Source organism: Bacillus rossius, chromosome 11 (genome assembly GCF_032445375.1).
Source record: "Bacillus rossius redtenbacheri isolate Brsri chromosome 11, Brsri_v3, whole genome shotgun sequence".
Taxonomy (NCBI): domain Eukaryota; kingdom Metazoa; phylum Arthropoda; class Insecta; order Phasmatodea; family Bacillidae; genus Bacillus; species Bacillus rossius.
Window position 1 is genome coordinate 57,486,341 of NC_086338.1, and position 12,980 is coordinate 57,499,320.

The 12,980-nt window shown below is 47.1% G+C and overlaps 1 protein-coding gene across 1 annotated transcript in view; it reads right to left on the minus strand.

The window, feature by feature from the left end:
* The window catches only part of LOC134537091 (dorsal-ventral patterning protein Sog), a 121,210-nt gene that overhangs the window by 26,824 nt on the left and 81,406 nt on the right, over window positions 1-12,980 (minus strand). Inside the window, exon 4 of the mRNA XM_063377362.1 lies at window positions 10-66. Within this exon, the coding sequence (XP_063233432.1) occupies window positions 10-66 (57 nt within the window). The remainder of the gene's footprint in view (window positions 1-9; window positions 67-12,980) is intronic.

The following is a 12,980-nucleotide window of genomic DNA, read 5'->3' on the forward strand; positions in this document are numbered from 1 at the left end:
ATTTTGTACCTTTCATGTTCTTGTCCTCATCTTCGATGGACGGAGGCGGATCCATCATGTCTGGACCTGAAACAAGGACGAACATCAGTCACATCCTGTAGAGGCATGGATATCAGCCCGCCCTGTAGTGGGACGAAAACACACTGGCTACTGGGTGGCAACGAGTTACCATCATCTACCTACGCACATAATTAATAAGTCATTAGATTACTCTCGTATAGTTCAAACCTTTTTTTTTAAAAAAAAACACGAGCTCTAACATTTTACTCGCATAGCGAAATTGTATTGAAATTAAAATTCCTATCCAAGAGCATGCTTGTTAGGAAATAAAACACGTGACCATAATGTTTTATCATGGTACGTGACATCCAAAACATTGGTAAAACGACACGAACGGTGCTCCATTTGCTGTTTGCTTTATACTGATTCTCCAACAACTTTCTAGAACTAATACTACTGCTACCAAATACAAATAAAGTGTAAAAATGAATTTAAATAGTCCATCGTTTCTTACTATAGATAATAAATTAAAGCACCATTTTATACTGATATCCTACATGAACTTAACTAAAAAAAAATTCTTTAAAAATAATATTTGACAATTTATTCTGTCCAAATGATGGTACACAAGCGTACCACGACTGCTTCATCGTTGCAAATGGTACGCAAGGCTCGATGATGGTACAAGCAACATGACAATGTCACAAGTGCGGTAATTACGGCACAGGGTACTGTGATATCGGCACGCCTAATTACTCAAAGAAGTTTGTAGAGAACGAAGGGGGGAAAGGAGGGGGGAGTGGCGCCAGTAGGCCCAGGACGTAATCACGGCTTCCTCGCTCTCACAGCTGCCAACTTGACGTGACCTTCAGACGAAAACTGCCGCGCACCAGTTTTACGTAATTACGCACCCCCCTCTACCTTGTCCCGGAAAACACCTGGACCATTTTTTTTTCTCAAATCCATATGTCTGCAGGCTTGTTACCGCTATCATGGTAAGTGAACTTTTTTTAAATTTTTTTTTAAGTCTTCATTTCTTGACTATAATAACAGTTGCACAGGCGTATAGTAATTCTGAAAATTTGAAACATCGTGCCGGAAACAGATGCAGGAAAATATGACAAATTTCCAACTTCTTTCTGTCCGACTCCAATCTTCCGCTCCTTCGGCCAATCGGAGAGCCGCGTCTAGTTCACCCGTGTGAAACATGGCGATACGCAATCGTCTCATAAGTCAGGCAAGAAATTTGATTTAAAAAAAAATGAAGTAGTTACGTACAAAAACTGCCGCCGCCACCACCAACTTGAAATTCTTATAAATAATTTACGCTTTATTTATAATTATGTTTCACGTGAACCGCCATAACAGCGTTTTATAGTCTGTGTAATGAATAGGGACACCTGTATTACGCGATTTCATTTCATGTCAAGGTATTTCACAAAACACTGTAGCTTTTTCTAAGAGTCATGGCTAGGGGCAGGCATTTTTCGCGAATAAATCTGAACGCATATTAGACTGCAACAAGGTATACCCGCACCAGCGGTTTCTTCCTTTTGATTGGCTTCCGTCTGCGAGAGAAGTCGTTGCTTTATTTGACTGGGCCACTTAGAACGCATATGCTTCCGCACTCAACTACTGTTATTGGTCTTGTAACAATCGACGTGGAATTGAAATATATCTACTCACCCAACCATGAAACACAAATTATGCTACAGTGTTTTAACTTTCAGCTAGTCGCGGAATATTTTCGCGAAATATGCATGTGCCTAGTCATGGCAAATTGTGAGGGTGCAGCAGTACGGTGACCACATTCTCATTGGCCCCGTCAAGAGCGGGACGACACCTCTCCCCGACCTCAGCCAATAACCACAGGAGAAACAGCTACAGTGTTTTGTGAAATACCTTGACACGAAATGTATTCGCGAAATACATCAGGTGTCTCTAGTAATGAAACATGTCTCGAATTCAAACTGTCCTCAAAAGCGGCATACATTTCACCATCATGCACGATGTTTCTTAGCGGACACTGGCAACCTGGGGAAGTTGTATGAAGACGCTGTTGATAGAACGTCGCATACAGAAGGTGGTTGTTGGTACCACAACTGAGAACTGCGGAACGTGAGACGAGTCACGCTACGCGACCTGTGCTCCCGTGCTGACGCACCGCTGGCGCAGGGATACACGGCGCAGGACGGATATCGGCTGCAAGGCCGTCGGGCGCGCGAGGAATCACAGAGGCGAGTCGGGCGCCGCCGTCGTACGGTCGCGCTCACGCGGGAAGGACCCCGCCTCTCCCCCATCCCCAGACAAGACATCCTGCAGTATTCTTGCTGGCTGCAAATGTTCGGTATGCTTCAAATGACGCTTGTAATTAGGGCTGAGGTTATTTATCACGCCTTTGAAGGACTAACAGTCAATAGTATACACCTATACAACTAATCACTAGAGACCGGAAAAATTCGCGAATTCATTTCGCGATAGGCTAAAATACAAACAGTTATACCTCAGTGCTGCCTCTGCTATTGGCTCACAGGCTGCTACGTTGGGACGTCTCACAAGACAGCAGCCAATGAGTGGGTGAAATTTGACTGTGTGTACGTAGAACTATGGAGTTCATCCTAAAGGTCATTGAACCCGCGCATTTTTCCGGTCCCTACTAATCACCGAATCAAGTATGACGGCTACCATAAAATAACGCAAATTTGGTAGGGTTTTTATAAAATCGTATGACATCCGAGAATTTCACAGATAAATTTAAGAGACCCGCCTAGCCAGGAGTATACTGGTGTTAGTGAGGCAAGGCTTTCAACTGGTGCGTAGTTTATACGACGTGCGCAGGGCAACTTAGATATTAAAGCGATAACAATAACATTTTATGGGTGAGAAATTAAGTTACGGTTGTAATGAAATTCCCTTCAGTGCTTTCAATAATATGTACCGGATGTTTATTAAATGTCTAAATATGCAATTTAAAAAAAAACTAAATAAATAAACAGAACTACACACCCACCCTCAACGTATTCTTAAATGTTTTTTTCATAAACATATACTACTCGGGTATCTTGAGCAGTTTTCAAATTGTTTTTTTATTTATCCTAAAACCTTGCACACAGTGTGTGTGTCCGTGTAGGCGGTTAAGTAATAACAAGTAAACACCTGACACAAGGTTCTCGTCACTAATTCTTCAATTGCAACTTAGTTGTTTTAGCACACCCTTAGTTTATAGCAACTAACTAGCTGTAACAGAACGGTCGAATCACATTTAAGTCTAAAATACATTCTCTGGAGGACAGCAGCCTATTACGAACCATTAAGTTCGAGCAGACACAGAACCTTAAAGTGTAGCCTGTGGGCCATTAACCCACCTAGTGTCCCACATTCCAAGTCCCGTAACATGGAACATAACGAGACGGTATTAATGGCGGAAATAATTTGTGCAAATTTACAGCATTTATGTTCATACTAGCAAAAAAAATTAAATACTAGCATTATTTTAGAGAATCCACGTTATACAGACTAGCCAGAAGTTTATCAAGTCGATATCAATAGTTCATTTCCATTTTAAAACATCATTTGAAAAAAAAAAATTAAATAAACATATTCAATAAAAGTAGAGATGTATTTTTCCTAAATATTTGACGACAAAAACAAGTTTCAGGTACAAGTGCCAACAAATTTATGTGCGAGAGTTCAAAGGGTTGATATCCACATAAACAAAACATGTGGCCCAGACCCTATTGTATAAAAAATAAATTTTTACTATAAGATAAAGATAAGCTTGTTAATAGGTCGCACATTACCTAAAAAGCACTACCTCAAAAAAGGAGATATAAAAAAATACAATGGTATAATGTTCAACAATAAATAGAGACCGGAAAAATTCGCGGATTCATTTCACGATATGACAGAATACAAACAACTGTACCTTTATAATGCTTTTTCTGATTGGTTCACAGTTTATCTGAAGGACTTTGAGTCAATGAAAAAAACCTTCAACCAAAAAAGTATCGAATCGCAAGCGTCCCACTTGACAGGTGTCACGAGTCGGTAGCCAATGAGCAGGTGGCATTTGCCCGAGTATGTAGGGGGTTGTGGAGTCTATCCTGGAGGTCATCCAAAGCGCGAATTTTTCCAGTCTCTAACAATAAATCATGAGTGCTCACGCGAGAAGCACACTACATGACAACTGCCAGGTCACTGCTCACAGGACCACGGCCCGGCAATCAGGGGTTGGTTACACGCTCCGATGGTTACAGCCGCTCTGCGTCACACTATTCTACTGCCGTGCTCCCACGAGAATATCACTACACGACAACTGCCAGGTCACTGCTCACAGGACCACGGCCCGGCAATCAGGGGTTGGTTACACGCTCCGCTGGTTACAGCCGCTCTGCGTCACGCTATTCTACTGCCGTGCTCCCACGAGAAGCTCACTACACGACAACTGCCAGGTCACTGCTCACAGGACCACGGCCCGGCAATCGGGGGTTGGTTACACGCTCCGATGGTTACAGCCGCTCTGCGTCACACTATTCTACTGCCGTGCTCCCACGAGAAGCTCACTACATGACAACTGCCAGGTCACTGCTCACAGGACCACGGCCCGGCAATCAGGGGTTGGTTACACGCTCCGATGGTTACAGCCGCTCTGCGTCACACTATTCTACTGCCGTGCTCCCGCGAGAAGCTCACTACATGACAACTGCCAGGTCACTGCTCACAGGACCACGGCCCGGCAATCAGGGGTTGGTTACACGCTCCGATGGTTACAGCCGCTCTGCGTCACACTATTCTACTGCCGTGCTCCCACGAGAAGCTCACTACACGACAACTGCCAGGTCACTGCTCACGGGACCACGGCCCGGCAATCAGGGGTTGGTTACACGCTCCGCTGGTTACAGCCGCTCTGCGTCACGCTATTCTACTGCCGTGCTCCCGCGAGAAGCTCACTACACGACAACTGCCAGGTCACTGCTCACAGGACCACGGCCCGGCAATCAGGGGTTGGTTACACGCTCCGCTGGTTACAGCCGCTCTGCGTCACACTATTCTACTGCCGTGCTCCCACGAGAAGCTCACTACACGACAACTGCCAGGTCACTGCTCACAGGACCACGGCCCGGCAATCAGGGGTTGGTTACACGCTCCGCTGGTTACAGCCACTCTGCGTCACACTATTCTACTGCCGTGCTCCCACGAGAAGCTCACTACACGACAACTGCCAGGTCACTGCTCACAGGACCACGGCCCGGCAATCAGGGGTTGGTTACACGCTCCGCTGGTTACAGCCGCTCTGCGTCACACTATTCTACTGCCGTGCTCCCACGAGAAGCTCACTACACGACAACTGCCAGGTCACTGCTCACGGGACCACGGCCCGGCAATCAGGGGTTGGTTACACGCTCCGCTGGTTACAGCCGCTCTGCGTCACACTATTCTACTGCCGTGCTCCCACGAGAAGCTCACTACACGACAACTGCCAGGTCACTGCTCACAGGACCACGGCCCGGCAATCAGGGGTTGGTTACACGCTCCGCTGGTTACAGCCGCTCTGCGTCACACTATTCTACTGCCGTGCTCCCACGAGAAGCTCACTACACGACAACTGCCAGGTCACTGCTCACGGGACCACGGCCCGGCAATCAGGGTTTGGTTACACGCTCCGATGGTTACAGCCGCTCTGCGTCACACTATTCTACTGCCGTGCTCCCACGAGAAGCTCACTACACGACAACTGCCAGGTCACTGCTCACAGGACCACGGCCCGGCAATCAGGGGTTGGTTACACGCTCCGCTGGTTACAGCCGCTCTGCGTCACACTATTCTACGGCCGTGCTCCCACGAGAAGCTCACTACACACAACTGCCAGGTCACTGCTCACGGAACCACGGCCCGGCAATCCGGGGTTGGTTACACGCTCCGCTGGTTACAGCCGCTCTGCGTCACGCTATTCTACTGCCGTGCTCCCACGAGAATATCACTACACGACATCTGCCAGGTCACTGCTCACAAGACCACGGCCCGGCAATCAGGGGTTGGTTACACGCTCCGCTGGTTACAGCCGCTCTGCGTCACGCTATTCTACTGCCGTGCTCCCACGAGAATATCACTACACGACAACTGCCAGGTCACTGCTCACAGGACCACGGCCCGGCAATCAGTGGTTGGTTACACGCTCCGCTGGTTACAGCCGCTCTGCGTCACGCTATTCTACTGCCGTGCTCCCACGAGAATATCACTACACGACAACTGCCAGGTCACTGCTCACAGGACCACGGCCCGGCAATCAGGGGTTGGTTACACGCTCCGCTGGTTACAGCCGCTCTGCGTCACGCTATTCTACTGCCGTGCTCCCATGAGAATATCACTACACGACAACTGCCAGGTCACTGCTCACAGGACCACGGCCCGGCAATCAGGGGTTGGTTACACGCTCCGCTGGTTACAGCCGCTCTGCGTCACGCTATTCTACTGCCGTGCTCCCACGAGAATATCACTACACGACAACTGCCAGGTCACTGTCCACAGGACCACGGCCCGGCAATCAGGGGTTGGTTACACGCTCCGCTGGTTACAGCCACTCTGCGTCCTGCTATTCTACTGCCGTGCTCCCGCGAGAAGCTCACTACACGACAACTGCCAGGTCACTGCTCACAGGACCACGGCCCGGCAATCAGGGGTTGGTTACACGTTCCGCTGGTTACAGCCGCTCTGCGTCACGCTATTCTACTGCCGTGCTCCCACGAGAATATCACTACACGACAACTGCCAGGTCACTGCTCACACGACCACGGCCCGGCAATCAGGGGTTGGTTACACGCTCCGCTGGTTACAGCCGCTCTGCGTCACGCTATTCTACTGCCGTGCTCCCGCGAGAAGCTCACTACATGACAACTGCCAGAACACTGCTCACGGGACCACGGCCCGGCAATCAGGGGTTGGTTACACGCTCCGATAGTTACAGCCGCTCTGCGTCACGCTATTCTACTGCCGTGCTCCCGCGATAAACTCACTACATGACAACTGCCAGGTCACTGCTCACGGGACCACGGCCCGGCAATCAGGGGTTGGTTACACGTTCCGATGGTTACAGCCGCTCTGCGTCACGCTATTCTACTGCCGTGCTCCCGCGATAAGCTCACTACATGACAACTGCCAGAACACTGCTCACGGGACCACGGCCCGGCAATCAGGGGTTGGTTACACGCTCCGATGGTTACAGCCGCTCTGCGTCACGCTATTCTACTGCCGTGCTCCCGCGATAAGCTCACTACATGACAACTGCCAGGTCACTGCTCACAGGACCACGGCCCGGCAATCAGGGGTTGGTTACACGCTCCGCTGGTTACAGCCGCTCTGCGTCACGCTATTCTACTGCCGTGCTCCCGCGAGAAGCTCACTACATGACAACTGCCAGAACACTGCTAACGGGACCACGGCCCGGCAATCAGGGGTTGGTTACACGCTCCGCTGGTTACAGCCGCTCTGCGTCACGCTATTCTACTGCCGTGCTCCCGCGAGAAGCTCACTACATGACAACTGCCAGGTCACTGCTCACGGGACCACGGCCCGGCAATCAGGGGTTGGTTACACGCTCCGCTGGTTACAGCCGCTCTGCGTCACACTATTCTACTGCCGTGCTCCCGCGAGAAGCACACTACATGATAACTGCCAGTCACTGCTCACAGGACCACGGCCAGGCAATCAGGGGTTGGTTACACGCTCCGATGGTTACAGCCGTTCTGTGTCACACTATTCTACTGCCGTGCTCCCGCGAGAAGCACACTACATGATAACTGCCAGTCACTGCTCACAGGACCACGGCCCGGCAATCAGGGGTTGGTTACACGCTCCGCTGGTTACAGCCGCTCTGCGTCACGCTATTCTACTGCCGTGCTCCCGCGAGAAGCTCACTACATGACAACTGCTGGTCACATGCAAAACCACAACATTCAATAGGCGTGTTAAAAAAATGTGGGTTTTAATTCATCACTGTGGAGTTTTTTTTTTGTGGTGCTGATACAAGGCTGGTTTGTTTTAATAATGATTTTCTACAAAAAAAAACTGCGATGAACACATCTGTGGTTTTAGCACCTATGATGTTAAGTGTAGTACATGACCCTTTACTACTGTATTGATTGCATGCTCAAACGGCCATTATCTGTATATATGTAAATTCGCCTTGGACGTGGCTATAACCTAGAAGCTAAGATATTTCACTACTCTATGACCTAATTTTTCTTAGTACTTTTATATACATGATCATTGAATTACCTTTTACATCAAGTAAATGAAAAATGAAATAATCCTTGTAGCATGTAATACCGAGACTATGGAGAAGCGATGGAAATGTAACATATATATTGTTTTGACAGATTTCAGACTATAATTTTTTTATGAGGTAATATCGAAAAGTTTGCTGTGTTAAATATACCACACAAGATATTTTTTTGAAGAACATAATAAAATGTATATTGATAGAAAACTGTACAGAAAACTGTAATATAATGTATTTCACACTAAATGTCAAAGACGCCACAGGGGAGATTTTTGGCAGGATTCGGTCACGTTGCTTTCAGTACAAATTATTATATGATTTAACGAAACCAAGTTTTAGAAAATTAAACTACAGAAAATAGTAAATGCATAAAAACAGTTGAAACCAATACTGGGCCTTCCAGTTCCCATCTCTTCCTCTCGAAGTCGCCAGTTTCCCAAATCACGTGACGTCTCTTGGACCAAGCGTTGGCCACCCCTGGTCTGGCTCCAAAGAGAATGCTGGCCTCATCGATCACCGCAAACTGGTCTGGTTTCGGAACGCGCGTGACGGATCGCAGGCTATGCTCCAGGTCCATCCTGCGACGACGGCGGTTTCTAACTTCATCCGCCGCAGCGCATCCTTATGCAATTTTTTTTTTTCCCCCTTTTCCCCCCGCCTAATGTATTCATAAATTCTTGTCTAATGCCGTCCACTAGAGGATATTACATCTGACGTGCCCGGGTCGTTTTTAGGCCCCAGAGGGATCGAGGAGGAAAAACGATCCGGCTGTAGGGGGGAGAGGGAGGCAAGATTCCTCTCCGCGGCATGGCGCCTCGTCTGTTTAGCAAGCCAGCTACCGTGGCGCTCACACGAGATGGCCCGCTAATAGGCCGCTCAGCACCTCGGAGCAAGGATGGCGGGAGATAGGTATAGGGTTAGGGCACGTCCAGTGTCCCGTTAAGTAACAAAAAAAAAATTATTTTGTCAATATAGGCAATATCTTTTGTTTTCATTTTAAGTCAGTTTTCTTCGATTTTTCGTAAAAAAAAAAAATTGCCTCTTTCCGTGTAAATTTAACCTGATAGCTCTCTTGGATTTTATGTTTAGTTTCACATTTTCTTACCAGATATTTAATAGATTATTATCTAATAAGGGTAATAGACCACTTGCGCGTCATTTAACGGCATGAAAATTAATTTTAGTAAACATCGTGGGGAGAAATTGTGACTCAACAACAAATACAAGAATTAAGTATATGTTCAGTTTTCTTTTCTCAAGCGAAATCCTTAATTACATTTCTTTGTGTAAAAGATGGAGGTCTAAATGTAAACTATTCCTAGAGACCGGGAAAATTCGCAGATTCATTCGGCGATAGGCTAGAGTTCAAATACATATACCTCTTAGATGATTTTGCTATTGGATTACCGTTCATTTGGACGAATCTCAACCAATTATAAACACTCAACCAAAGAAGGATCGAATCACAGACAAACCAGCCGAGACGACGTACAAGTCGGCAGCCAATCGAACTTGCGTTATTTGCCCGAGTGCACAGAAGAAATTGCAGTCTATCCTGAAGGCCATTTAAACCGCGAATTTTTCTGGTCCCTACCTATTTCCGTCGAATGAGCGATAAGAATTTTTTTTTTCGCGAAAAAAATACATGCGCCCCCGATGATAAGTGATAAGTAGTGTTTTTTTTTTTGCTCTCGGTTGTGAAGAGGCTTGCTGGAGTGGTTGCGGCTGAATCGCGGAACTCTACATGGCCGGTTTTTTTTTTTTTTTTTTTTTTTTTTTGTCTCTGCCAACAACGCGACGTCTCAAAGAGCGGACGAGAGCCTTTCATAAGGCGCTCGCATCTGATCGCGGCTGAAGAGAACCGTCAGCGAGCAGCCTGAATTGGGGGGGGGGGGGGGGGGGGAGGGGTCGTCAGCTGAGCTTCGCCAGACGCGCGTCGCTCTGAGAACAGCTCCACAGGCCGAGAGTCGCGGGTTCACTGACCGCGACTCCGGCTCGCGAGGTCACCGCGACGAGCACAACATCCACGTGACTTCATCCCGCGTCCGACGTACGCTGACACGCGGCCAATCGATAGGGACCCGGAAATATTCGCGGTTTCTTTTCGCGATAGGCTAGAATCCAAGTGCGTGTAACTTATTGCCGCTTCAGTAATTGGAACACAGTTCGCCTGAAGGACTGTGAGCCAATGAATGACCCTCAACGGAAGAAGTATCTAATCACAAACATCCACAGTTTAGCAGGTGTCACGAGTCATTGGCCAATGAGCTGGTGTAATTTTCCCGCGTACATAGAGGATCGTGGAATCTATCCTAGGGGTCATCGAAACCACGAATTTGTCCATTCCCTACGTATTTATGTCTGATCGTTAGGGGCATGCAGATATCGCGAAAAGATTTCGAGACTCGAAAGTCAAAAAACTGTAGCACAGTCTGTGTTTCGTGATTGGGTGAGTTTCTCCCAGGTACATATCGGTTGTAACAACACCAATCACAGCGATTCAGTGCGGAAGTAAACGCCGTCCTGAGTGGCTCAGCCGAATAAGGCAACGACTTCTCTCGCAGAGACGGCCGCCAATCACAAGGAAGAAAACGCTGGTGCGGGTATACCTTGTTGCAGTCTAATAAGTGTTCGGATCTTCTCGCGAAAAATGCCCGCCCCTACTGATCGTGATGACGATTTTGCAAGCCCAGGCGCTCCTCAGAGAGGGGTGGTGGGGAGGTCTATATTCCAGGGGGTCCTGGACCCTACGGCCGTGACGTGGCGGGCGAGAGAACGCGCATGCGCACGCCGTGTTCCGGGACGGCAGAGGGGTTCCAGGGCCGTGGTTGGTGCCCCTCGCGGCCCGACGAGGCACGAAGCTGACGGCCTTGCCGCGTCGCGCCGCGCCGTGGAGTAGGAGGGGAGGGGGGCAGACGGGCGGCGCCTGGCCAACCCGCGGGGGAAAAAAAAACAACGCGTCATTGCACCTACAGCACATTCATGCTTTACCTCAACGCTTTTGGAATCACCCTTCCGAAGTAAAAAAGGTGACTGTCTGTAAAGTCGGTTAACGGACGATAATTTTACGCGATAACTAGAGACCTGAAAAATTCGCGGGTTCAATTCGTGTTATGCTAAAATTCAAATAATTATACCTTAGTGCTGCTTCTGTCATTGGTTCACTGTTAGACTGGAGGACTGAGGGCCAATCAGAAACCCTCACTCATAGAAGTGTCGAATCACAGACCACCCAGACGAGACGACTCACAAGTCAGCAGCCAATGAACAGGTGGCATTTGCCCGAGTGTGTAGAGTGTAGTGGAGTCTACCCTGGAGGTCATTTAACCCGCGAATTTTTCATATCTCTAGTGATAACGTCATATCAATATTTTTTTTAAAATTGCTGGTTTTAAAAAGCCCGCCTTAACCTGTTTTGATATTATAGAGGATTTCCTCGCACTGCGGTTGGCCGATTCTTGCACTCTCCGGGACGTGACAATATGAGTCATGCTTTTTTTCGTGCGTGCAGCCGGCCGGCGTTCATCGATTTATAAGACGTTATCACGTCAAAAAAAAATCTTGCCCGCAAATGCATACGTACTGTTAACCTTCGCCTTTGATTAAATAACCAGCCATCATCAGACGTAAACATGCACTATTTCTGCTATGTTTTGGGCGGAACAATATGGCGCTTGCAAACCCTTAACTATGTTACACTATGCTGTCTCCTGACAAGTCCTAGCGCCGTGGTTTAAAAAATACCCACGACGTTAAATAAAAACCAAAATGATTACATTATCATTATCTGCTGGTATCAATTCTAAAAAAAAACTCGGCGACAGGAAACAAATATTATGGCAAGGACGAACAAATTCAACGGTGGCAGATGTAGTTACGTTCTATTTGTATAGCTGTATTTAAAACGTTACTCTATTGTGAAGGTGAAACAAACTATTTATATCTGAACTTAGATTTCTTTGGAGTAACATTCATTTTCCAAGCGTTTATCTCTCTAAGATATAGTCTACACATATCTTTTGATTTTTTTTTACTGGCAGGTTTAAGTGTTTTAAAATTAAAATTTTAACTTAAAATTATATTTCATGTAGGTGATACCTAACTAGATCGATTTCTTGCCTACGAACACAGCTATTCTGTGAATTTAAACGAAATCGTTAGAGCAGTTTTCGAGAACGCCAATACATACAATAATAGCTACATTTAATAGTAGTTATATATATATATATATATATATATATATATATATATATACATATATATGCCAATGAGCCAATATGCAAGTGTGCTTTAAGCAAACCTGTCATCGATCGCCCCAATCCTAAGCCTGTACTCCTGATATTTGCTGTTTTCTCCCTATCAGTAGAGACCGGAAAATTTCGCGGATTCGTTCGGCGATAGGCTATAATTCAAATACATATAACTTTTAGATGATTTTACTATTGGCTTACTGTTCATCTGGACGAATCTCAACAAGTTATAAACCCTCAACCAAAGAAGGATCGCATCGCTGGAACAAAACAGCTGAGATGACTCACAAGTAAGCAGCCAATGAACTTGCGTCATTTGCCCAAATGTTCAGGGGACTGTGCAGTCTATCCTGAAGGCCATCGAAACACGCGAATTTTTCCGGTATCTCCCTATGAGCGTTACACTCGTCTCGACTGCAGAGAAGTTTCACTTGAGAGTAATGCTCGCGCCG